At 40.0% G+C, this 25,849-nt stretch overlaps 1 protein-coding gene across 2 annotated transcripts in view; it reads left to right on the top strand.

Moving 5' to 3' along the window:
* The window catches only part of osbp2b (oxysterol binding protein 2b), a 50,130-nt gene that overhangs the window by 19,118 nt on the left and 5,163 nt on the right, over positions 1-25,849 (top strand). For both annotated transcript variants that reach the window (XM_040019248.1, XM_040019249.1), the window contains exons 3-11: positions 15,579-15,829; positions 20,114-20,312; positions 21,327-21,447; positions 21,928-21,994; positions 22,431-22,583; positions 22,676-22,921; positions 23,057-23,177; positions 23,695-23,798; positions 25,436-25,531. In XM_040019248.1, the coding sequence (XP_039875182.1) occupies positions 15,579-15,829; positions 20,114-20,312; positions 21,327-21,447; positions 21,928-21,994; positions 22,431-22,583; positions 22,676-22,921; positions 23,057-23,177; positions 23,695-23,798; positions 25,436-25,531 (1,358 nt within the window). The remainder of the gene's footprint in view (positions 1-15,578; positions 15,830-20,113; positions 20,313-21,326; positions 21,448-21,927; positions 21,995-22,430; positions 22,584-22,675; positions 22,922-23,056; positions 23,178-23,694; positions 23,799-25,435; positions 25,532-25,849) is intronic.

Here is a 25,849-nt window from a genome sequence, read left to right as displayed (position 1 = left end):
CAGTACGAAGATGCCCAAAAGGTGCCAAAAAATATCCTCCAAACAATTACACCAGCAACAGCAGCCTGAACTCTTGATGCAAGGCAGGGTGGATCCATGCTTTTAGGTTGTTTTTGTCATATTCTGACCTAACCATCTAAAAGTTGTAGCAGAAATTCAAACTCAGCAGACCGCATTATTTTCCCAATCTTCTTTGTACAATTTTAGTGTCCCTATGCAAATGGTAGCCTCAGTTTCCTGTTCTTAGCTCACGAACAGGTGTGGTCATCTGCTGCTATAGCCCATCTGCTTCAAGGTTCTACCTGTTGTGCATTCAGAGATGCTTTTCTGCACACATGTGTTGTAACTTGTGATTATTTTAGTTACTGTTGTCTTTCTATAAGTTGGAATCAGTCCAGTCATACTTGTCTGACCTCTGACATCAACAAGGCATTTTAATCCAGAGAGCTGCTGCTCAGTGGATGTTTTCTCTTTTTCGGACCATTCACCTATAAACTATAGAGGTGGTTGTCTTGATGCATGCTTAATCATCCAGGTAAGGAAATCCCAAAAAGTCGATTCTGTTCATCTGGACATGGCGTTTTCAGTGGGAGAAATGTTGGATGTTTCATTACACATCCAAGTGACTTCTTCATTCTCAGCTGACTGCAGGTTTCCCCAACCTTATAAACAGTACATTTATATAAAGACTGAAACTAGCACCATTGAATGAACAATGGGCTGTGAGGCGAGTTTCTTGATCATTAATATACAAATTGTCATGATCAATGACCATGAGTACCATTCACAGAGATTTGGGGAATGGCCGCAATCACAGCATTGTAAGATGGTGAAAGATGTACCCTTAGGCCCCCTCCTCGATTCAGAGATGGTCTTTCCCTTTTCACATAAATGGCCTCTTTGACTCCCTGCTCAAACCAGCCTTCCTCCCTGTTCAGGATGTGTACATCCTTATCATTGAAAGAGTGTCGACTGGCCTGTAGGTGTAAATAGACTGCAGAGTCCTGGCCTGACGAGTTAGCTCTTCTGTGTTGTGCCTCCTGGCACTTAACAGTGTACAAATATAATACTCTGTTTGTGTTGGGGGACCAGATCTTTGAGGTGGACCAATTTTTAGCGCAGCGTGTTTTGGTGTTTAAAAGCCACAGATATGCAGTGTTTGGAGAAAATGCATCTCAACTGTTCCGATAATCCTGACACATAAGGGATCACTAAGGGTTTTCGCTTAGGCAATAGTTGTCCTTCTTCTTTCCTGGAACAGCTGGAGTTTTCTTTAGATGTTTTCCAAGCTTTGACAAATGTCCAGCTGGGATAACCACATTTACTCAGGGCCTTCTTGATATGATGTTCTTCTGCTTCCCTGGTTGCTGTATCTGTGTTCGGTCTGTATTGTAGTGTCCTGATGACACCCAGTTTGTGCTCCAGTAGACGATAAGAGGCAAACCTTAAACCTACGCGTGTGGATCAGTATTTACGGTACACTTCGACTTTTAAATGTGCGCCACTACTGATGGAAATCTCACACCTAAGAAGCTTGTCATTTTTCATATCATCCCTGGTGAATTCGATGTGTTGGTCCATTGAGTTACTGTCTAGAGGTGGTTCTGAGGGAAAATCCCAGCAGATCAGCAGTTTCTGAAATAGATCACTCCATCTGGCTCCAACAGCCATACCACATTTAAAGTGACATAAATCATGCTTCTTCCCTGAGGGTATCTTAACCATGCCTACATGCCCCAAATTCATGGAGTCAGTGCCATGTGATTAGCTGATACAGTAATGAGGAATATAACAGGTGTATGCAATAAAGCAGCCAGTGAGTGTATATAAAAACACACATATAGATATAAATAAACATATAAAATAAAATAATCTGAATTGTCTGTTTTTTGTTGTCAAGAAATTATAAGATTAAGAAAGTTGGCCTCCATTGGAGTCGAGCAATATAAAAACATGTTTTTAGAAGTTTTCTAAAAATTATTAAGCCATAGTTGTGGAAACCACTCGGTTCACTGTAACAGGGCATTGCTGAAACAAGCAACAAATGCGGCAGCCCGAGTAATAAGATCGTATTTTACCAATATACCACACGACCCACCTTAAACACACCACATGTGACAATCATATTTTGTTGACTGCTATGCCAGTGTCACTGTTTGTAGGACAGTTTTGCTTTTAGTTGTGAAAGGAAATGTATTCCTTATTGTAAGGATGAATTTTAATGCCAACAATGCTGGGTGTAATCTAGCGACCTCCTTATACATCTAATTTAAATGTTCATGAAGATGATTGGGAATAACAGAGAATGCCTTTTATGCCCATATCGTTTCCAAAAAAGTAACGACACTTGTGAGCCATATATTCATGAACTATTTTACCTTTTAATTGTAACATTAGTGCCTGACTGTAAGATGTCTAATGACTCAGTCAGTATTTAGGAGAGATTGTCGTCCAATAAGATTATGAAGCTTTAGAGCATGGCTGCCTCACACTGTCATCTTTGTTTCCCAGTAAGTATTTCCTCATCATATTTTAAAAACGCGAAGATGTAGTAGAAACTCCACTAATTAATGCATGATGTCACTGTGGCTACATTTTGAGTGGACCATTTCCTGTGAATCACACTTGTATCTGAAGATGCTTCACGACTAATTAGCGAGACCATTACATGAAAACATGCTGGATTTAATGAAAATCTCAACTAGTGAGTTTGTTACTGTTATGTTTAAAGTATGTATACTAGCTGTGGGTCAAACTGAAGAGCTTTCATAGACCGCCCTCCTTCTCTTCATGTAATGGCCTGAGCAGCATTTTGCATTGTCATAAATGAAGGCCTTATGCGTGGGAACATCTATTCACGAATACATCCTTTCAATTTTGCAAATATAGCACACATTAGCCTTCAAATAAATCACTGCAGACTGTTTCAAATGACAAACACAGGCTTCGCATTTTCCTATTGAGTGCCATTTTAACAGCAAACTTTTTTTTTTTTTTTTTTTTTTTTAAACTGCTGCAGTACCCTGATATCCATGTCATGTGTGACTAGACCTGCGTAGATGAGCTCAGTTTGTATTCGGAGGTTGTAGGATAATTAATGACCTCAACCTTCAGACTGTGCATGCAGTAAAGCTGGAGCTATTTAACTCTCGCAGGTCTGATGCACCAACTGGGAATTTGTCAATTGAATTTACTCAGCATACCACAATATAAACCTATAGTTTAGTAGTCAGCAGACTGATTGTTTTCTTTCTTTCTTTGTCCTAGCAGATTATGTTTGTAACTTCAAACTCGTGCACAGTTGCTGCAGTTTGGCGTTAATCGTTTCTTTTGTTTGCTGCTTTCTGAGAGGGTTCGATCGGATGCACCGCCAGGGCTGTACTGCAGAGCTCTGGGGACAGTGATGGGTTACACTGCACAGTTTCTCATTTGCTTGTGGGGCGCCATGCTACTGGTTTTAACCTGCTGTCTCCTCAGTTTATCTCCTTGTGATGTATCTCAGGGGAGGTATGGAGCCAGTTGGCAATTACTGGCCAGGATTACAGTTATCTCCCCTGGGACTCATCCTGGCTCTTTGTCTAGCTTGTTCCTTCCACCGTTTCTCATTTCTTCCTTTATTCATGCACACTCCATCAAAATACCCAACAGCAAAACTGTCATCCCTCCTTTCTCTGCTGTCTGTTCTGAAACAAACTCTTTATGATGGAAATTGAGTGGTCTCAAGTTTACACGTCTTGTGATAAGAAAGGGCGTGTTTTCAATACATATAATACAAAAATCTGGACTTTTCATTTAAAAGCAAATAATTTACAAACACGAACCTTATAACATGTAATTGCATTACTGCATGCTGTACATAGAGACAAGTAACTGATTATGGGAAAAACATGACCACTAGCTGACATCATTCGTGTCCTCTCGTGCTCGTACAGGAGAGGATGACTGCAAATCGATACAAAGTTGTTCTGAGGGATCACCTTTGCCCCATGATGAAACATTAACCTTAAGGAAGTGGACTCTTCCAGGATGACAACGCCCTAATCCATAGGATATAAGGAGTCACTGAATATTGTGACAAGTATGAAAACGATGTGAAGCAAATGCTAATGCAGATGTTGAACACCCATGTGAGCTTTTAGGCAACAACCTCTACCACCTTCATCAAAATTCCAAATGAGGGAATATCTTTTTGTAGAAAGGATGCACTGCCAGGGACTTTAATTCATTTTTCAGTTGGCCCAGTTAGTTGGTTCACCTTTAAACCCTGAGAAGGTCTTAAAAAGGTCTTAAAAAAATATAAGTGCTTTATATCATTTGAAAGCACTTTCAACTTACCCCACAAAAAACACTCAATCTAAAAAAAAAAAAAAAAAAAACAGAAAATCACTATATGTTTGTTAATATGGTTTTTTTTTTTTTTCTTCATTTAAGTCACCATCTCTAAAAGAGGCATACTTTCAGTGCTTTTCCCTATGTTCCTAAAGGAGTGTTCATGTTTCTAAAAGAGACGCGTATCCCAATTTGCTAATGTTTTCTGCAAAGTGACAGGTTTAGCTACATAAATGAAATTTATGTCAAGTCAAAACAGAAATGCAAAATAAAATAATAATAATAAAATAAATGTATTTTCCCTCTGTGGATATCTGAAACATAAAGGGCATTTATGTTGAAATAAGTGACTGTGTCAATAACCCGTTGTCCAAATGTATTGTCTCACACAACTGATTAGATATCAGGAAATTACCCTCTTTCAGCAAATATGGCTATTTTGACTGGACCTTCATTAGATCAGTATGAATAATAGAAAAAGAGTCCTGAAATATAACTTGACATTTAAAGCACGCAACAAATTCTTTAAGTGCTATGATTATTTGAATGTAAGGTAATGCCACAGCTGCCCTAAATTAACAGTACTGGTAATGACCTAAATCATTTTTCATGTTTCTGCAATAGTTAATCCTCCAGTTTGTGCAAGCTTCATATCCCAAAGTATATTTTTAATGAAAATTTCCATTTGTCATCTCCTATGTGAATTTTCAAATTTACTGTTTTAATAAAAAAGCTGAAAAAATGATAAAGCACATTATTATTTTTGATCAAAATGCCAGTTTACAGCTATTAGCTTGCATTATTGAACAGAAAATAATTGTCTTGGTGGTTAAATGTTGCACTTCATTCATTTCTGTCTAATCAGAGAAGTCTGGTGTAAAATTTTGTAGAAAAATCATGAATTTACCGAATCTCCTGTGTTTTCTTGTTTTCATAACAGGTGATCTAATACATTTGTTGAGCATGTATGTGTCAGCATGACTCTGTTTTGGAATTAAACAGTTTTCACTTCCTAATGTTGAAATGATGAATTAATTCTTTTTTATCGTCATAATAAATTTGATACATGCTGCAGGTTTCAAACCGGCCTCCACAGTCAGCTGCTCAGTTGTTATTGTGACTCGTAAACCCCCCCCCCCCAAAAAAAAAAATGGGGAAAAAAGTTGTTTTTTTCTCCTCGATAAAGCTATTTTAAAAACAAAAACAAAAAAACACTAGTGCCCCGTTGAATTAGCAGCATGTTACCATCATTAATCCAGAGGGACAGTGCATTTTTCACATTTTCTTTCTTTTTTTTTTTTTTCTTTTTCTTTTTTTTTTTTAAATATACATCTGCATATTATGCCACAGGGTAACTTCTTGACAGCCACAGGCCTGGCTCCACTGATCTGACAGCCTACCCTCAGGGACTCGCAGAGAGACGAGCCCTGACAGTGAGATAGCAAACTACTGCTCATCCAATTACATACTTCTGCTGCCTATTCTCCACCTTCCACTTCTTCCATCACTCAAAACTTGGGTGCTCGCTACAAAGATTGACAGTGGGGAATGAGTGAAGGACAGAGGAACCGTATACATATGCAGAAGCTAGCTGCTTTGTGTCCATGTAATGAAATGTTGTGATTGGACAAGCTATGACCTATACAGCAGACATGTGTGTAGCTTAGTTTATGCTAGACACAAATAATTGTTTAAATTCGGTCTGAGAAGGAGGATGAAGTAGGTAGACTTGGAGGTAGACTTACATTTGTGTTAATGCAAGGTTCTTCGAGGTAGTAGGCTGTGGGGGAGGTACTGAAGGTAGTTCGCCCTTGAAGCATGACTGGCATGGTAATGACTTTGTTCTGAGAAACCATCTATCAACATCTGCTGTTGTAAGGGAAGTGGTTAGAGATGTAAATAGGTGGGCTAGGCAGTGGCGCCAATACATAAACAACATAGGTCAGCATTTTAGTGACGTGGGTTTATTGTAAAAGCCATTACTAATTTGTTAATTGAAGTCCAAGTGATACCCACTTGGTGCCAACCCAAAGGATTTTCTTCTACAGTATTCAGTCTTCTCAAGTTGTGCTTAACGTTTTGTTTTTGCTGCATAGATCTGAAAGGATATTACAGAAAGGACATTTCTACTACTTGGGGGGGGGACAAACTTTGTTTTCTGGTTTCTGCTTAAAGGTGCAGGGTGTCAACAGAGTAGAACCCAAATCCAAAATCTGAATTAGAATGATTTTTGGTTGGAGAATTTATTTTGCAGGCGGTGTACTGTAAGCAGTCTCTTCTGCACAAATATGCTTTGGTACATGTGACAGTTTATTTTTAAGTGGCATCACTGAGAGCTGCTGAACTCTTTGGCAGAATGGGGGTAAATAATATGAGCCAGGCATCACTGCAATTTTGGATGTTTCTTTTTCCAGCCATGTATTTGAATTTAATATCAAATGGTCCCAGCTGTACATCTAATTTACCAGTGGAATGGGATCACCACCAGTTAGTGAAATCCCCCGTTATTTAAAATTTGCTCAGTGCTCTCCATGGTCATGGCCTTCTTTTTTTTTTTTTTTTTTTTCTTGTCACAGCAGCTCTCAAGTTATCCTGATATTATCCAGAGTCTATGTAATTTCACACTCTTAAACGTGGACGTGAGCATTAGTGTTTGGCTTAGTTAGTGGTGACTTTACTAGGGTGACCATATTTTGATTTCCAAAAGAGAGGACACTTGGCCCAGTCATGAAGAATTTTAATAATACTGTTTGCTTAATGTTTTTTTAAAACATATTTAAAAGATGCATTATCTGTGCGGTTAATGAATGGTGAAATTAAAAAATGTCATAAGCTTTTACAAGTCAACAAGTGCAAAAACAAACAAACAAAAAAAAACCTTAAAAACCTCTGGAATGAAAAAATGTTACAGAAATAATGCCTCATCTGTATAAGAAAAATTACCAGTGAGGTATTGTGCAATGGTTTCTGCTGTCTCATTTGGCGTTTCTAACCTCAATTAATTTTGTTTGCACGCCACCATTCTTCCAGTCTAAGTATGATTGGGAATATTTTCTCTGTTCCATGGTTACTTAAGTCTGAGAAATGCCACCGTACTGGATTTCATTAAGAGCTTCAAGAGTGACTTCCACTGAGTGTAGCACTATCACACCATTGACAATAGCTTCAGTCTTAGTGCGGGCACTGCTGAACTTTTTAGTTTGGAAATGCTTTTGATTTTTTATGGATTTTTTTTTTTTTTTTAATTTTTATTATTATTATTTTTAGTAACACACTAGTGCAATCCATGGATCTATAGCTATTGGGATGCGTCATAGTATGAAATGCCAGTGCACCCTCTGCTGCAAAAACAGCATACATACAGCAGCATCCTCGTTTTTCCCAGGTGTAACAAAGAACTCAATCAAGTTACCAGATGAAATTTCTCGCACAGCCTTTTTATGTTTTTATGTGTCTAAGTAACCTTTGTAAGACACACAAACGTCTGTGCCAGCTCTGCACACAGTGCACTACGCCTCCCATTTATTCTGACCGGAATGGTACGAGGGAAATTTCTTTTGCAGTTTGTCTGAAAAGATGCACTTGTGCTTTGGCATCTTTTGAGCGCGCCGCTGCGCGCTCTGTCCCGTCTGTAAGCGCGGAACAACACTTAACACAGCAGTTCAGGGATGACGTTGCACATATCGGTCCTCTGTAGGATTATAGGAAAACCCGGACATTTTCATCCATCTCGAAAATCCCCCCGGACGCCCTGGACAGAACGTGAAAAGTGGACATGTCCGGGGAAAAGAGGACGGTTGGTCACCAGTGGTTCTTAACCTTGTTGGAGGTACCAAACCCCACCAGTTTCATATGTGCATTCACTGAACCCCTCTTTAGTGAAAAATATGATTTTTTTTTTTTCTCTCAAATTCAAGACATAGATATGTTTTTTACTGATGCACAAAATGAGCCGTGCATGTCACGACGGAGGTTCTGCCAAACCCCTGAGACCGACTCACGGAACCCCTAGGGTTCGAGCGAACCCAGGTTAAGAACCACTGCCCTAGACTTTACCATCCCAGCAAACCTGATTTTCAATGAGAAAGGAAGTTTCATGATTTTATTTGATTTCATTGAGGCAAAGTCTCCAATGTTTTGTGCATAACCTCAATGATTTATTAAGAAACTTGAGGCCCAGATTCATCATGCTATGCTTTTAACAGACGTTCTTGAATGTTGCTGTCGGTCCACAAACTATTCTTTGTTCAGTGAAATCATAAATGTAACATTGCTGTTAAGAAATATAGGTTTTTTTTGTTAAATAAAAAACCTCTCAAACTATATAATCAAAAACAAAAGTTTTGAACATGCAGCAACTTAATTATCCAATTGCATAATTTTTGAAAATGGTGAATTGCTGCCTTGTGGGATCGAGTTCAACGCCATACCAACTCAGCCACTAACTGTTTAAATCAGTTTAGAGCTGCACTGACATAGTCATGCTTTATCAATTTAGGGCTAATTTCATTAGCCTGTCCATATCTCTCTGAAGTTGCTCTTTGGGTCTTTCAGTTCACCTTTTTCACTTTGTCCTAGTTTTGTTTGCTCTGCAGTTTTAACACACAGTCCAGTCGATTTTGTGACTTTACATCGTCAGCCTTTTCCTTTTCTTTTCTTGAGTTTCTCTGCAGTGACTTTGCTGAAATTTTGTGTAATTGGAGACCTACTGTACTGGTAATGGGGAGGATGCTGGTTTCATTTTCCAACCTAGGTTTCTATTGGGATTTGTTATCGCTGCAGGGGTGCTGGGCTGGTCTTTGACAGGACTGCTTAGGTTTTATCTCTTTTCTTTCTAATGACCAGGCAGCTGAATTTCTGAAATCCTCCTGAACATGTTTACAAAGTCCCACACGCGGTAGAGATCAGTGGCCTGTGTGTGTGTGTGTGTGTGTGTGTGCTGCATCTTACTGGATGTACTTTGGTTACCTTTGGATTAAAATGGACACCCAGGAATTCCAACATGGTGAGATTTTTATTTTATTCTGTATTCATCTTTTCTAGTTGTATTACAGTAATGTACTACAACTAGAACAGAACAGAAATTTTTCATTTTGTCTATTTAAATACTGCAGTAGTAGTTTTAAAAAAAAATGATAGCACTAATAACTAGGGGTGCAACAATACACAAAATTCACGGTTCGGTTTGATACTTTGGTGTCACGGTTCGATATTTTTACGATACAAAAAAAATGTTCATGCCTTTTTAATTTGTCATTTATTAAATTTTCACGGCACATTCCGCACCACATCTCTGTGCGTTCATCATTTGTTTGAAGCCAGCTCACCTCCTGCAACCACTTTTCCGAGAATACGCGCTTCTTTTGTGGTTCGGACTCCTTCTGACATTTCTTTGGAGGTGGAGGAACATCACAGTAATTGCTTAAAGGAGCTTCTTCGACATCTTTCTAAACAAATGTCTGTCCTCCTCCTGAAAATCTTATGTATGCAAACACGCGTTGCAACTTCTTATCTTGTGCCCGTTTTTTATTTTGACAGCGAATGCGCACCTGCGGACCACTTATGTGCAGCCCTGGTTATTTCGCTCGTCATATTGCAGCCACAGAAATTCTTTTGTCCATGAAACCATAAAGCTGCACTTTCTTTTTGCCTTATAGTCTGATTTGTCATAACTTTTCTTTGGCTGTCACTTCTTCACCCTGACCTGTCTTATTTGGCTCAGCAGAACTAAAATATTGTGGCGAGCTCAGACAAGGAGGAGACTGAGGTATCGTTTGGTCTTGCTTCCCGTGAGCTAGCCAGGGAGCACAGCCGTTTATTGACATCTGCAGAAGAACACTGCTGCTGGCTAACTGCTCAGCGCAACAGCAACAGCAGCAACAACAACAACAACGGGCGCCCTCTGACCCCGGAAGGACACACCGTCGCAGCGAGAGGGCGTCACTATGGCAACATAAACAAAACATAACTGTACAAACAGAACCCCGAACAGCCCTGACCCGCTACAATATATATCCTGCTGCTTTTACACACGCACTCACATAACGCTCAGCGATTCTCTGCGCGATCAACCTCTCACATGTTTAAGCTTGCTGCGGGAGGCTTCACTTGTCATGTTTGCATAGTAAGCTAACGATTGATAAGACGATGTCAGAGGAATTGGTGCGCAAATTATCATCACTCACCAATCAGTGCTGTCGCTCTCTATACACAGTTCACACGATTGCAAAGTGAAAGCAAAAAACAAGCGCAAATTCAAACGCGATTTCAATATGTCACATATTGACAGTGGCTCACCGATGCCAATGACATAATTACCCAGCTACATTTCCGAAAGAATGCAAAAGCATTGACATATATTTTTCCTTCCTACGATAGGCTGACGGGCAGGGCAGAGATAGATTTTGGTAGCCCGACTGGAAAAAATCGCTAGCCCCGGGACGTCGGGCTAGCGATATTGCAAGCCCTGTATCTGATTGAGGAATCACTCATCTTTGGAAAAGAGAGTTTATTACAGAGAAATGGCTCTTTCCAAAATAAAAGCTATACTATCCGCTTCTTCTGGGCTATATTCTCAGCAGCATATTAAACATATCAGGTCCCCATAAGGAGAATCATGTGCTAACAGCTGTCTAAATGACTCGGGTAAAGTTTGTAGCATGCATGCTTGTTGTTTTTGTCTGCTTCCACTTGTCTTTGCACTAGGATGATGTCGGTGTAAATGTGCAGTCATATTTGTTGTTCCCACTAGTGCTCAAGGTCAAGGTCAAGGTAACTTTATTTATACCCAAAGGCAAGGTAAATTTGCTTTACAGAAAAATGACAGCATTTGGCATCCCTTTAAAAACACACATACCTAGTAAATATATAAAGCTCACTGTGGCACATATATAGTCATTTTAATATTTCGAATCAAAAACAGTTCTTATTTAATAGGGCTGGGTATCGTCACTGATTTCTAGAATCGATTCAATTCCGATTCACAAGGTCCCGAATCGATTCGATTTAATTCGATTCGATTTGAATCTGGGAAATTTTGACAGTCAGAAATATTATAATTCAGATCAGTACATTTACATAGTTTTTGTATCAAGAAAAAGGAAGCTGACACACCAAGACGTGATCAAAGGGGTAGCGTCACAGCAGATGCCTTGTGTCAAATTGGCTGAAGATAAAACACAGAAAGAACATGAAGGTGATTTTCCTGGCCTGGGATTTTATAAAAATATTCTGCAGTACATCAAAAACGAAAGAAAACCATTAATCAACATATGAACATTACCTCTGAAGTTACAGCGGTTTTATTAGAGACACGGTTAAGCGTTTTGCATTTTGAATAATTTTAAAAAGTTTAAATTTGTTCAGTATTGAACAGCAGAAATTAGGTTTTCTTTTCGGAAGAATGTAAAAGGGAAAAAAACAGCGGCTGACAGCGCTGTAAACAACAGTAGACTTGTGCGTAACAAGCAAGCGAATAATGAAGAAAGGGAAACTGTTCTTGAAGTACAGAGAGAGAGAGAGAGCGAGAGAGAGGGGGGGGGGAGAGAGAGAGCGAGCTGTGCATCGCGGTGGAAGCAAAACGGTAAAAGTCAGAGTGAATTCATGACGATGTTTATGTGAAGCGTTTGGATCTTCTTTTGCTGCTGGTTCGGTTGGAGAGAGATCAAACTAACAGCTTTAGAATCGGCTCATAAAGGGTGTGAACACAAAGCGCGGACCCTCCGACAGATCAGAATCAGCGAGCTGTCGGCTTTCAGCCCCGACCATGAGAAAGGCGACATCTAACTGATTCTGATCCGCGGGTCGCGCTGTGTGTTTAAGTCTATGTGCAGAATCCGTGTACCTGCTCTCATTTACTGTCTTAACTGTTTGGTGGTTCTTGAAATTTTGTGAGATGTCACCAGAGATTCTGGCATTTCGGGCAAAATAATTTAAAAAAAAAAAAAAAAAATCGATTCAGGATTTTAATGAATCGATTTTACGCTATCCAAGCCAGAATCGATTTTAATCGATGAATCGATTATAAAAACCCACCCCTATTATTTAATTCAGTGACAGCAACGGGGACAAAGCTATTTTGCTGTCAGCATAAATCTCGTTGAAATGGCGTTAACGCCACAACATGGCAAATCTCCGTTAACGAGCTACCACGGATCTCCCGTGCATGGGGCTGGACGGCCAACACGTTAACGAGCTAACTGCGCTAACACACTAGCTCCCACCCATGTAATTGAGCATTGCATGGCACATCCAACATACTGTTTTACTTTAGTCCATGACGCGCTTACCTTCAGGGTCATACGTCACATGAAAACCAAAATAGTTCCAAACGCCAGATCTGAATGAGGGTGGGGGAGGTTCAATTTGCCATGTTGCAAGGAGAGCTTAACTTCTGTCTCGCTAGCTTGCCCTGCGCTCAGTGAATCTGCGTTCGACTACTCCGCCTAGGCTGCACTGTCGAGCGCAGATCCACTGAGCGCTCAACACAGACAGCATTGTCAGAAGGAAAGTTGATAAAATAAATTAAAAATTTATTTTGTATTGTTCGATACATATGCGTACCGAACCGAAAGCACTGTATCGAATGGTTCAATATCGATACGAGTATCGTTGCACCCCTACTAATAACCGTAACCACTGCAGTCACGGGAGGGACAAGCAATTAATTAGCAGTTGACTGCAGATTTCCCCAACCTTATAAACAGTACCTTTGCACAATGATGGAAACAGTTTCTTGGTCATTAATATGATCAAAGGTACTGTTTATAAGGTTGGGGAAATCTGCAGTCAACTGCTAATTAATTGCTTGTCCCTCCCTCCTGCAGTCAGCTGAGACTGAAGAAGTTACTTGGATGAGTAACGAAACATTTCTCCCACTGAAAATGCTACGTCCAGATGAACAAATTCAACTTTTGGGGATTTCTTTACCTGGATGATTGAGCATGCATCAAGACTTCTTTGTTTTTGTTTTTGTTTTAGTAACAATACAACCTAGAAAACATGTTTATTACAAAATATGTTGATAACTTCACCTGAGGAACATGAACTTCAACAACTCTCTTTTTTTTTTTTTTTTTTTTTTTTTTTTTTTACTCGTCTACTTTAATCCGTTGCTCCAGACTGCTGGGTTGTGGTTCGCTCTGCGTAGTGGATAGCTTTAGCTTTAGCCAGTTGGTCTTTGTTAGCTTCCTTAAAATACTCATATTCTGCTAGATGAAAGTGATTTAAGTGTTTTTGTGGTGGTTCATTGGCTACTTTGGTGAACTTAATGTTTTGCTCACAGTGATGAGTTTATATGCCAATGTTAGCATGTGACTGTTAGCATGTTAGCACAACTAACTAGCTGATCAGGGAAAAAATTCACAGATCCCAGTCAACTGGTGAATCTCTATTAAAAATAACATTAAGTTATTAGGTCTGAAAAATGTTGCTGTTATATAACAAGTTATTGTTATTAGTACTCAGTGCTGTATTTCACAAAAATGAGTCCAGTAGTACAGTAAATGGAGCATAGTTTTCAGGCACTGAATATGCATCTGTACTACTTTTTTTTTTTTTTTTTTTAAATCTCTGGACAATGCTGCTAGTCAAATTTGAACTCTTCAAGTAAATGATGTATGTCTGGGTCTACCAGGCTATTACAACAAAGCCCCCAGGCAGAGATCCATGTTCCATTTGTGTAGTGTAAATGGTCTTGAAAGAGGTGATAGTGTCTTTCCTTTGAAGTCACAGCCAGCTGCCATGTTCTTACGAGAAAGTGTTTCTCTTTCCACTCACCACTACTATGACAGTCTTCCCGTCAGCTGCATAATGAACCTTTTCAACGTGACAAAGCATACTCTGCAGGCTCGGGTGTAGAAGCCCGCAGAACAGCATTCTACAGACATTAGAGCATTAGAGGGTCAGCAGGGTGGATTAGAGGGTGAAAAGAATTTCTCTCCACACTCGAACTTTTAACCTCACTAATACAGGAATATATTTTCTATGTCGAGATAAGCAGTGTCCCTCTCGTCCTCATTTTCGTTGCTTTTCAGCCTGTCTTCCCCTCCTATTCCTCCTCCTTCCATCTTGTCATCTGTTTTCTTTGCTCCAGCGGCGGCAGTAATTTTAGATGCCTCTCCTCTGGTGTGCTTGTTGGGATGTTACAGCTTTTCAACATGCCATAATGTGTCAAGAACAAGGATGCTTCCACCTAAGCTGGTGCTTTGTGATTTATCCCCACCATATGGGCTTGTTTTTGATTTATGATGATAGAAACGCCCAGCACAGATGTGGGGAAGTATTCGTGTGAAATCAGATTTGGAAGTGAATATATCTTGATTTAAAAAGTTCCCTGGTGGTCTTTTAAAAATGCTTTATAGCAGAGTGTCCTGGTGATCAGAAAGTTATGGGGACATAACGCATAAACCACAAGATGAACTATTTGATAGATAAAGTACCACACAGAAAAAAAATAGGAACGTTGGGCTGTGACATACATCAAGTTATCTGTCCAGAATCGATTGTAGGCTTAAAATCCTCCAATAAAATCCTTCATAATAGAGTTTGTTCTTCATGAAGCTTGTGTATAAATCATATTTGTTCCTAAAGCTTTATGGTTCTACTTCCTTTTTTGGATTTGCTTCTTTAACGATGTTGCTAGGCTGTTTGTGGACTCGTGTTTTTGCCCCTTGGTATATTTCCGTCTTTCTGTGCGTGTCCTTCTGCTTGCGGTGCATGTGTATATGCGTGTCACACAGAGCTGACACTGCAATACTGTTCTCATATGTTTTCTTTAACCTTGAGTAACCTCTGTTTAGACATATCACAGGGTAAGGCTGCTGCTGCTTCAAAGGTTCACAGAGCTCATGGTTACAGATAAGCTGTCCACATTAAATGGCATTATAAAACTTACACTACACTTACATTTTTATTTTATTTTATTTTTTTTTAAAGAGAATGGCAAGAATTTCTTCAACTGTTTAAGGGACAGTTGTTTTCAGACTGTCACTTAAGAAAACAAAATAACTGTGAGAGCAAACTGTGGCCCAGTAACCTCACATCTTTTCTCGGTTAACACTACAGTGTCTATAAAAAGTTATCTGTGTCATAGGTTGGACAGTGAAATTCACAGAACAGTTGAGAAATCAGATATTTCTTTGATTGCACAAGTTCATTAGATATTTAGGAAAACTTAAGAAATGTATTTTTAATTAGGTATTAATTGTTCTTTTTTTTTTTTTTTTTTTTATGTGACCCCTGCCATTTAGATGACTCAGGGGACGAGGAGCCCACGTCCCAGTCAGACCGCAGCGAGATCCAGGGCACCCTGAAGATACTTATCAGCAAGCTCGATGACCTCAGCACGTGTAATGACCTGATCGCCAAGCACGGGGCGGCCCTGCAGCGCTCCCTGAGTGAACTCGAAGGCCTGAAAGTCCCTGTGGAGGGAGGAGAAAAAATCAAGGCAGTCAACGAGCGAGCCACCCTCTTCCGCATCACTTCCAATGCTATGATCAATGTAAGTAGCTGTGACAGACCGCGCTGCAAGACACGGCAGGGGTTAGCAGTGAGTGATCTGTGTCCCACATGCTTTGGTATGATCAGTATGACAGGAGTGCCAGTCCTGGTTTGTGAGCAATGAGAGATGAGATCAGTTCACAGTGTAGTGTGTTTAAAGAGACCAAGGCTGCAGGCATGGAGGTCGACCAGATCCTGATACAAAATACCCTGACTTGTGTGGGACACAAGTCAGGGTACTCCTAGTGGCAGTTCCAATCCTGCCTAAATGGGGAGGGTTATGTCAGGAAGAGCATCCAGGGCCAAATCATCAAGAATAAGATTGGTCGGATTTAAAATCATCGCCTCCGTTGCTGCTGGACATGGATGAAGGGGAAGGAGAACAAGGAGAGGGTTGTTGAAAGAAGAGGATGTTAAGATAGGGGGAGATTGAGGTAGATGATTTGTTGTATACATCATTTAAACACTAGCACCTCAAACCAAATGGGTGCCTCTGGCATACTTTCCCCCCCTCCATAAACAGATAGAAATATTGTGTACAGAAGCAAACAGAAGCTAGCCACAACCATTGATGAGTCTCTAACTGCTTTTTTGTTTGTTTGCATGTTTTTGTTTTTTTGTTCTCTTCTGTTCGCTGTTTCACAATTTTTCTCTTTTGTGCAGTGAAACCACAGCATCTTTATGTAGCAAATTGTTGTTCGCTGCTATTTAACGTTCAAAATCACATGTAGCAAAACACAGGCTCCAATATGACCAAGTTGGTCATTACTGCCAAATGTTTTTTCTGATTACGTGTATGCTCTACTGTAATCTGGCCCAGTTTCCATTTCCTTTACAGTGAATATTGTGGTTTTAGCTGTCTGTTAGTAATGGATGACAGTTCATATAGAATTGAGGTCATGCAAACGTGATACTGGATATGATAGTGGGTGGGGGTGACAGGAATAGCCCCAGCTCCCCACTCTTCTCAAAACCCTGACCCTCCCTGCTTGGTGAGGAATGTTAGAGCCTTCTGGACTACAGTTAGACTGACAGACCTGGTCTGACTAAAGACAAATCATACAAGGTTGGTCTTTCTTTCCGCTTCTACGAGTGGCTTTGATTTTGATTGCTGTTTGACTTCTAATGCATGACTTTCAGTTGAAGCTTTTTTTTGTTTCGTTTTGGTTTGTTTGGGGTTAAAATAATTTACTAAGATTAGTTGCATTTTGGGTTGCAATTAATTTGAACTTATCAACTGTTTTATAATTTAAAAATAAAAAGTTGTAACGAGGATCGCACTTAACATTGTGTAAAAGGCCAGTGCTCAAAATGATGAGCCCGTTATTGTTTTTTTTTTTTTTATTAATTGACTGGACAAGCAATAAAAAAAAGATCTTCTTGGATTGCCAAACTGATTAAAATGCCATTTGGCTTGTCAGGAATGTGCTTTTAATGAGAAATCAATGTTGGTCCAAACTCCCTTTAATGCAAGGATTTATACTGCCACATTTTTGGCGCCTACAAAGACGCATCCTAAAACTTTATTTTACCCATGTTAAAATGGTGTTGACATGTAAAGTGTGAATAAGGAACAGAGGAGAGAGAAGGTGGATTGAGGAAAGCTGGAGGCCATGATGTAAAGGTACAACTGCACGCTCTTATTAATCTGGCCTTGGGAGAGGGTTTCACTCTAGTTCGTTCAGCAGTAGCCTGACTCTAATGGCACATTTACATGCATTTACACACGTACTCTTTCAGGGTTATACAATTTACACATGAACATCAACTTTAACCAAGTTTACTTTAATCTGCGCTACATAGTTCCTTCTGCAGAGGTCACCGGGACTGTGTGACTCTTGGTGTTTAATGTCAACCCTCACTTACATACATATGTACTCCTGCTTGTTCATTCAGTTTTTTAGCCTTTATCAACCCCGTACTTAAAACACCAGAAGTCACATGCAGTCTATGTTTATAGTGGAGAGTCAGCGTTTAAAAAAGTGGAACTGTCATATTTTCTTAAGGGGGTGTTTGAGTTTCATATGATGGTTATTGTCTGGGGAAGTGGCCCACATCGTCACATGCATTTGGGACATTTAACTGACTCTAAGACATTAATATTGAAACATTTGTGCAGGGCTGTTTAGAGTAAGAGACTAACCAGGCATGGTAAGGTGATCTGATATTTCACTTCTTGTGTTATGATCATACTGCTCTACTAACATTTTGGATTAATGACTATGTGATTAGGAAATTTGATCGTCTTTAATGATCAATTTCTAGTTTAACTTATTTTAATTTAGCTTTAAAAATGTAAGTGTTTTTCCTTACTCTATATGCTTTGTTAAGATTGAGTGAGTGTTGTAAGCCTGTTAATAATAGTGTGGAATTTTTTTTTTAATTTACAAGTGTGTCTTAATAATTTTAGGCAATATCTGGTTTTTCAGTATTCTTAAAATGAAGCTCAGGAAATAATCATAATTTTGTTTTGGGGGGGTTATTAGCCTTATTCAAGAGTACAGAGTATCCTTACACAGGTGGGCATAAATCAGTAATATGACCAGGATGAAATGCATGAAAGCATACATTGCTCTGGTCAGTAGGAATGTGAAAGGCTCTATGATATGATTATGGTTGTGCATCACAGTCAACTGCAACACAATTAACTTGACTTTTTTGTAGCAAAAGTTATTTTAAAAATGTGTATTTGTAAGGAATTAAAATATTAGGCTAAATGTCTTAATGTCCCGGCCTGTTACTCTGACAAAACCAGACATCCGAAGATGTAAGTTATGAACATCTTTGGCTATTATAAGACTTTGTTGTCCAAATATGAATTGGAGCAGTGAGAAAGTAATAGTTGGTAGTTACAGCTCCCCTTAGCTTTACTGGGTATACTTGATAAATAAAATACAAAACAAAAATCTGCTGTTTGAAACTATTTACAGTACCTATACCACCACCCGGTATACGGTTAATACCACAGCTGCCCTAAGTTAATAGTGTTGGTAATTACTATTCTTTGTGTTTCTGTAATGATTAATCCACCAGTAAGCTCAAGCGCTTTAATTGAAATTGTATTTATTAATGCTAGGATATAATTGTTGTTATCCATAATTTCCAAATGTACTGTTTTACAGAAAAGCTGAAATAAATAATAAAGCATGTTGGTTTAAAAAAAAAAAAGAAAAAGAAAAAAAAAGATACAAAGTCGCAGTTGTTTGTATCCATTTCTGAAGAGAAAAATTTGTCAAATTTAGTCAAATCTGACTTCTCAGAGAAATCCAGCGTTCCGGCTTAAATTGGGTATTAAAGGTGTAAATTTACCTAAAAATAACACCATAAATTTTTAGTCTCAAATAGCTGTTTTCTTGTTTTTATGACAGGTGGTATAATACTTCTGTTGAGGGCTATATAGTCATAACTTTTTTTCTCCCAACAAAACAAAACCCAGACTGCAGTTCCATCATACTAAGAGCCCAGATGAATTGAACTGTGTGACACTTTTGCCCCGAAGGTTTTTAACCTTCAGCCACTATTTTATTTAAGTGGCTTCAGCTACCTCTCAGCAGTTCCTCTCAATCTCTTCTTGTGATGACAGTGTACCACCGAATAAAGTCAAGTCAAGACTTCCATAACATTTGATTTGTGGTTGCTTTTAAAGCCATGTTTGAAAAACAGCTGGATAACCCCACGCTGAGAGATCAGGGAGCATCACATGACATTTTTAACATGTATGGAGTCAGCTGAGAGGTGTTACTTGGGTTCATTGACCTCTGTGCTCAGTGAGCGTCAGTGGCAGCATGTGCTGACATGTAATATGTGGTGATCTGAAGTAACCTCTCTGTCTGAGCAGTAAAAGCAGAAGAGAAACAATGATACCCCCTCTTGACGCAGATATAGAGCCTTATGCAATCAGAGTGTTAAACGCAGCTCATCAGTCACTGATGTTTTCTATGTTTACAGTTTACTCCAAGGCGCATTTGCCACAGCGGGGAGACGGAGTAAATCTCGACAGACAGCTAATTAACATATTTATGATTGCTCGAAAACCTTATGATAAGCAGCCTTGATTACAACACATGACACAAATGCATTTACGGCCCTTTCCATCCAAATCTTCTTTCTCTTGTATTGTTGCCAACTGTGAGGAAAAGTGATACAGGATTTTTATCCCAACTGATTGTTTCCATTTTGTTAAAAAAGTTGTTTTTAACAATTCCCCCCTCAGGATGTGTTTTACATTGATTTATTTTTCACTCCTGTCTTCTGATTATCTGCTCGTGTGTTTCTGTTACCCAAGGCGTGTCGAGACTTTTTGGACCTAGCCGAGACTCACAGTAGGAGATGGCAGCGGGCTCTGCAGTATGAGCGAGAGCAGCGTACCCATCTAGAGGAGACCATTGAGCAGCTAGCCAAGCAGCATAACAGCCTGGAGCGAGCGTGGAGGGAAGCACCCACGCTTGTTTCCAGCGCGCCCAGTGCCCCTACCACCAACAAGGGTGAGACTGGCTGTCTGTTAGTCGCTCCTGTGGACCTTAGCATGGGACTCATACCAATAGCTAAAAGTCACACGTAGCCTTGGGTTTAGTATTATAGACTCTCCTCATGTGGAGGACAGAAGTTCTGAGCTGTGTCAGAAGATTTTAATTAGACAGCAGTTAAGATGTAAATAGTACTTATCTTAAGAGTCTCTTTGGTTAGTTTATATTCTCATGAGTTTTTGGCTGGAAGTGATCTAACTTTTAGCTATGCTCTAAAAAAGTTACACAGAAAAAGCCACAGTTTATATTTTGTAAAAACAAATTGAGCACCCATGAACTTAACCTGGGGACCCATTTCCAGCCCTCCTGTGATCTCTGTCTCTGCTGTTTATAATGAGGGTTTAAAACATAGTCCCTCTTCCTTCCTTTAACCTTAAACGCAATTGTTAATTCATACAGAGGATAATTATATTTTAATCACTTAGGCAGAACATCAGAAACACCAGGTCCTGTGGGAACCACAGTTTCTTCAAACTTTCATTACCTTTTATACTATTTTTGCCATTTGTCACTACTTGCTATCATAATGGGAGATATGAAATTTGAACCTTTAAACTAACCATTTACTGTGTTAGAGTTTTTATTATTCATACATTATACAGAGCTTCTATACAGCAAACATACTCCCTCCCCTTTCCCTCTTTTACCCATTAATTGTACTTTATATAAACATTTGTGCTTCTCACTTGGAAGCTGGTTAAAACCCATAATGGATCACTGAACACAGTGAACGTACTGAGTGCTAAATAGTCAGTACTAAATCTAAGAAGCATGCCCTGAGGTACTTGCATCATTCAGGCTAGTTACCCAACAGGAACACTGCCAATTTTACGATTAAGCTAATTATTCCCTGATTAATCACCACTGGTATGTGATTATATGCCTGTCTCTCCTGAACACTGCAGAATACAAACTCACTGTTTTTCACTGGGATGTCTGTGTGGACTCATAAATGTATATGTCCACTTGAAGGGAGTGAGAGGTCACGGAAAGAGGAGGCAAGTGATGAAGATGAGGATACTGAGTACTTTGATGCCATGGAGGATTCCCCTGCGTTTATCACAGTGACTGCCAGTGAGAGCACGCAGCACAGGTCAGTCTCACACAGGAATCCGTGCAGTCTCTGCTCTCTTTTTATGTATTCATTAAAAATGCACTGTAAGAAAAAATGGATATGAGAAATATAGTTTAACCATGCACGCTCCAAATTGTCAAAACTGTGAGTTTGACGCTGGGTGACGTCTGAGCGGGGCTCTGACGATAGCTGGTGGCATGAGAAATCGAAGAGCGGCGTGTCCTTTTCTGTCATGTGTTCACTTTCGGTTGTACAAATAAAAACCAGCCTTAGACTCTCACAGCGGTCGGTTTTCTTGCAGACAAGTTACCCAATTTTTGTGTCATGTGACATATCCGTCAACTCCAGTTTCACAGTATTCATCTGCAATACTCAGCAATCTCTCCCCTCCCTTGTGTATATTGTGTTTGCATGTGTAAAGGGGAAACAAGAGCGTGAGGGGAATTTGGCGAGATTGTGTCCTGCGTCGCTGTAGAAAATACTTTCATTTTGTTCCAGGCGATCTCAGAGTAATTTGAGCGGAGCGAGCGGAGGCCATCCCGGTGACTGGAACCAGGACGACCATGTAAGTGTCTTCCCAACATGCCTGACTAATGGCACTGACATTTGTTAAAGGAGCAAATATTTGTAATCTCAAAATAGATTCATTTCTGCTGCTGCTGCAAAGCTCACACCTCATTGATTTATTTATGTAACATCTTCACTTGCTGCTTTCACAAGTATCCTTCCCTCCCGTGCTTAAGGAAGGATGCAAGGATACGCACACAAACTTTGCCAGTGGTTTGAATCATTTAGTACTCAAACATCTGTTCTTCTTCTCCCTCAGCTCTTTCTAATATTTTTCTCTCTCTCTCTCTTACACATCTGTGTCTTCTCTCTTTTTCTCCTGTCTTTCTCTTGCTCTGTCGCTACATCTGGAGATATGCTGCCAAGCTGTCCACAAAATTGAAAGTATTGTCTCAAACTTGTATATCCACCCTCTTCTCCTCACCTAATCCCAGATGTCTCCAAGCTGTAACGATGTGTCAGGAAAGGAGCTTCAGCCGCGCAGACAAAGGCGGAGTCATATCCCAGACAAACCCAACTACTCCCTCAATTTGTGGAGCATCATGAAGAACTGCATCGGCAAGGAGCTTTCTAAAATCCCCATGCCTGTAAGTGTAGGCGTGCTCCCGATTCTTCTTGCTGGCAGGTAAATCTGTAACGATTGCATCTTATGAGTTTCTCTCCTTTATCTTCCTTTCAGGTAAACTTTAATGAGCCTCTGTCGATGCTGCAGCGCCTCACCGAGGACCTGGAGTATCACGAGCTTCTAGACAAGGCAGCCCGCTGCGACTCCTCACTAGAACAGATGTGCCTGGTCGCTGCCTTCTCTGTCTCTTCCTACTCAACAACGGTCCACCGGACAGCCAAGCCCTTCAACCCCCTCCTGGGCGAAACGTACGAGCTTGATCGCTTGGAGGAATTTGGCTACCGCTCGCTGTGTGAGCAGGTAATGGCACAGCTACAGAGAGATTTTGTTTGCATGCTTCCTGATGTGCACGCACATTTATTCAACACACACACACACACACACATGGCGGTACACAAGGTTAAACAGAGCCTTTGTGTTTCTGTGTCCTCTCAGGTGAGCCATCACCCACCTGCAGCTGCACATCATGTGATTTCCCAAAGAGGCTGGACCTTATGGCAGGAAATCACCATCGCCAGCAAGTTCCGTGGCAAATACCTCTCCATAATGCCTCTGGGTAAGACCGCTAACAAACTTCATGTGTAAATAAAGGCTCCATAATGCACACTAAAGAGCACAAGTGTTAAGGCAAGAAAGACTCCAGAGTCAGTAGCAGAGCAGTGATCTGCCGCCGTGCAATCTAAAGCTAGTGTGAAGATTAATCTGGAGGGTTTTATGTCCCTTCTGGCACACACGTAAATATGGGTACAAAAGGAGTTCTGTACTGAGAGCTCAAATAGATGTAAGCGGTCCAGATCGAGCCAAAAGGATGCAGGGGTAATTTTGACATACCCTACTTCATGTTATATGCCTGCTGTGTTGTGCTATGTAATAGAAAATCATGTAAGTATTGAAATATAAATCTTCTGAGGCTTATTTGACATTGAAACGAGGTGGAAATGCATTGCCTGTGCTCTGAGCATTAATGTGCTGGATGACAGATTCAGAAGCACAAAACCAAACAATAATGCGCAACTGCAAATTAGCAATAAAGCAGATGTGAGAATCTGTCTTTTGTCGCCGTGTGTCCCCAGGTGCCATTCACCTGCAGTTCCACGCCAGCGGGAACCACTATGTGTGGAGAAAGGTCACCTCCACAGTGCACAACATCATTGTGGGCAAGCTGTGGATTGACCAGGTCTGTTTATTATGTTTAGTTTATCGACATCATGCCTTAATACCACTGAGCTTCCTGAAAAGCCCGTAGATATTTTCTTCTAGCAGAAGTGTGTGGCAGCAGAGTAGGACTGAAGAGGGGAATCAACGTAAAGCTTTATAACAATTCAACAAGTAGCTCCACAGTCTCCGGGGATTTGTCTTTAGCTTTGATCTAAATAACAACCTCTTGTTTCTTTGAGATGCCCCAGTTATAGTGTGGAGGGAGGTTTGAGGGGCAGGCTTCACATGTGTCTATTTGGAACTATAAAACCCCATCCACCTCCACCCCCTACATTTTTTTCCCTGTCCTGCTTTCGTGTGTCACATCCATCTGTCAGTGTGCATTTGTGTTTGAATGCTCATTTTAAAGAATCCATGAAGAAGAAAAACACAGATTATATCCACTGGAATATAAGCTCCTGTGTATAATAACAAAGCGTCAACCTGTTCCTAACATGAAAAAGTAAAAGTACAAATATCCTAAATGACTGAATATTTGTAGTATTTGTTTCTTAAAGGTACTCTACAGACTTGAAATACATTCAATTTCAATTCAGTTTTTTTTTTTATATGGCACCAAATCACAGCACTCACCGTAATGTGCTTTACATTGTAAGCTAAAGACGCTACCATGATAGAGACATAACCAACCCCATGTCCCTCTATGAGCAAGCATTTAGTGAAAATTGGAAGCAAGGAAAGGAAACGATCTAAAAATAAATTACTCACATTAGGGTCTGTTTTCTGATCAAATATACAAATGCTATCAGTTTTTTTTCCTTTTGAGTGTAACAAAATCACCAGCTCTGTGTTGAGATAAATGTAGTTTTGTCATCTCTGTATTGTATTGTTCTCTTCAGTATATTCACCTTCATTCTCTTTGCCTTGTTCTGCCACTCGGCTGTCCTCCTTTGCAGAACGGGGTCACCCAAACAGCTTCATATTAACCTACAGCTACACTCTCTGTGGTTGGCTATAGTGGAGCACAATTGTCAGTAATAAAACAGCAGAAACAAGCGAGGCACTGACAAAGAATGTATTTTTACATCACAATCACACCAGCATAAACCTTCATTTTCTCCGCATGGTGGCTATTTTTAATATTTTCTTTTCATGGCTGTCATATGCTGCAAAATCAGATTAACCCTGTAACACCCAAGTGTATCTTTTTGATAGATGATTTTTCTTTTCTTTTTTTTTCTTTTTCAAAAGTTTTAATAAACCACAAATAAATAGGATTTTCTGAAACATTTTCATGGTTTGGGCTTTACAGGGTTAAGCATGAGACCTTAAAGGTACATCCCACTGCAGTGTCCAGCACTGTGCATGCACATCCTTGCAGGACAATGCAAGGAACTGCTTACCACATGTCTTGTTTGCAGTAACAAGAGTAGTAATTCTACACATAAGCACATTGTTTTAGTTTGTTTAGTGTGTGTGACAGATGGACAGGTAGAATGAAATAGTGGTGGATTTACCTTAACTGTCATTCCAAATTGAATCTTCTAAGTCCTGACTCACTGTGAAACTCGCTGTGATATGTTCACTGGCTCAAATGTCATTGTTCTCTCTTTCTTGCTCTCATTCTGTATTTTTTGCGTGTCTGTGTTTGTGCAGTCGGGAGACATTGAGATTGTGAATCACAGGACCAAGGAGACCTGCCAGCTCAAGTTCTCTCCCTACAGTTATTTCTCCAGGGATGTTCCACGCAAGGTAAACTCTTTGTTTTCCACACTCTGCTGACACCCAGCCTGGGTGTGACGTTGCGGTGTGGGGTTCATTTGTGTGATGCTGCCTCCTGCTGGACAATACCAACAAATGTATTGCTTTGTGTAATAAGCTTAGTGTATGAAGTCAGATCTCAATAACACCCTTTTGTGTTGTAACACTTACTTAAATAAAGAGCACATTTATTTGTTTGGAGCAAATTTAAATGTAGTCATGTTCTACTGATGGGACTGGGTATTTACATACCTAACATTACTTGGAAAGAGCAGCTCTGTGCTTGTGTTTCTAGCTTCTGTTTTCTCT

The sequence above is a fragment of the Simochromis diagramma genome, unplaced genomic scaffold, assembly GCF_900408965.1.
Source record: "Simochromis diagramma unplaced genomic scaffold, fSimDia1.1 OVJJ01000822.1, whole genome shotgun sequence".
Classification (NCBI taxonomy): domain Eukaryota; kingdom Metazoa; phylum Chordata; class Actinopteri; order Cichliformes; family Cichlidae; genus Simochromis; species Simochromis diagramma.
This window is presented reverse-complemented; position numbering and strand designations above follow the sequence as displayed.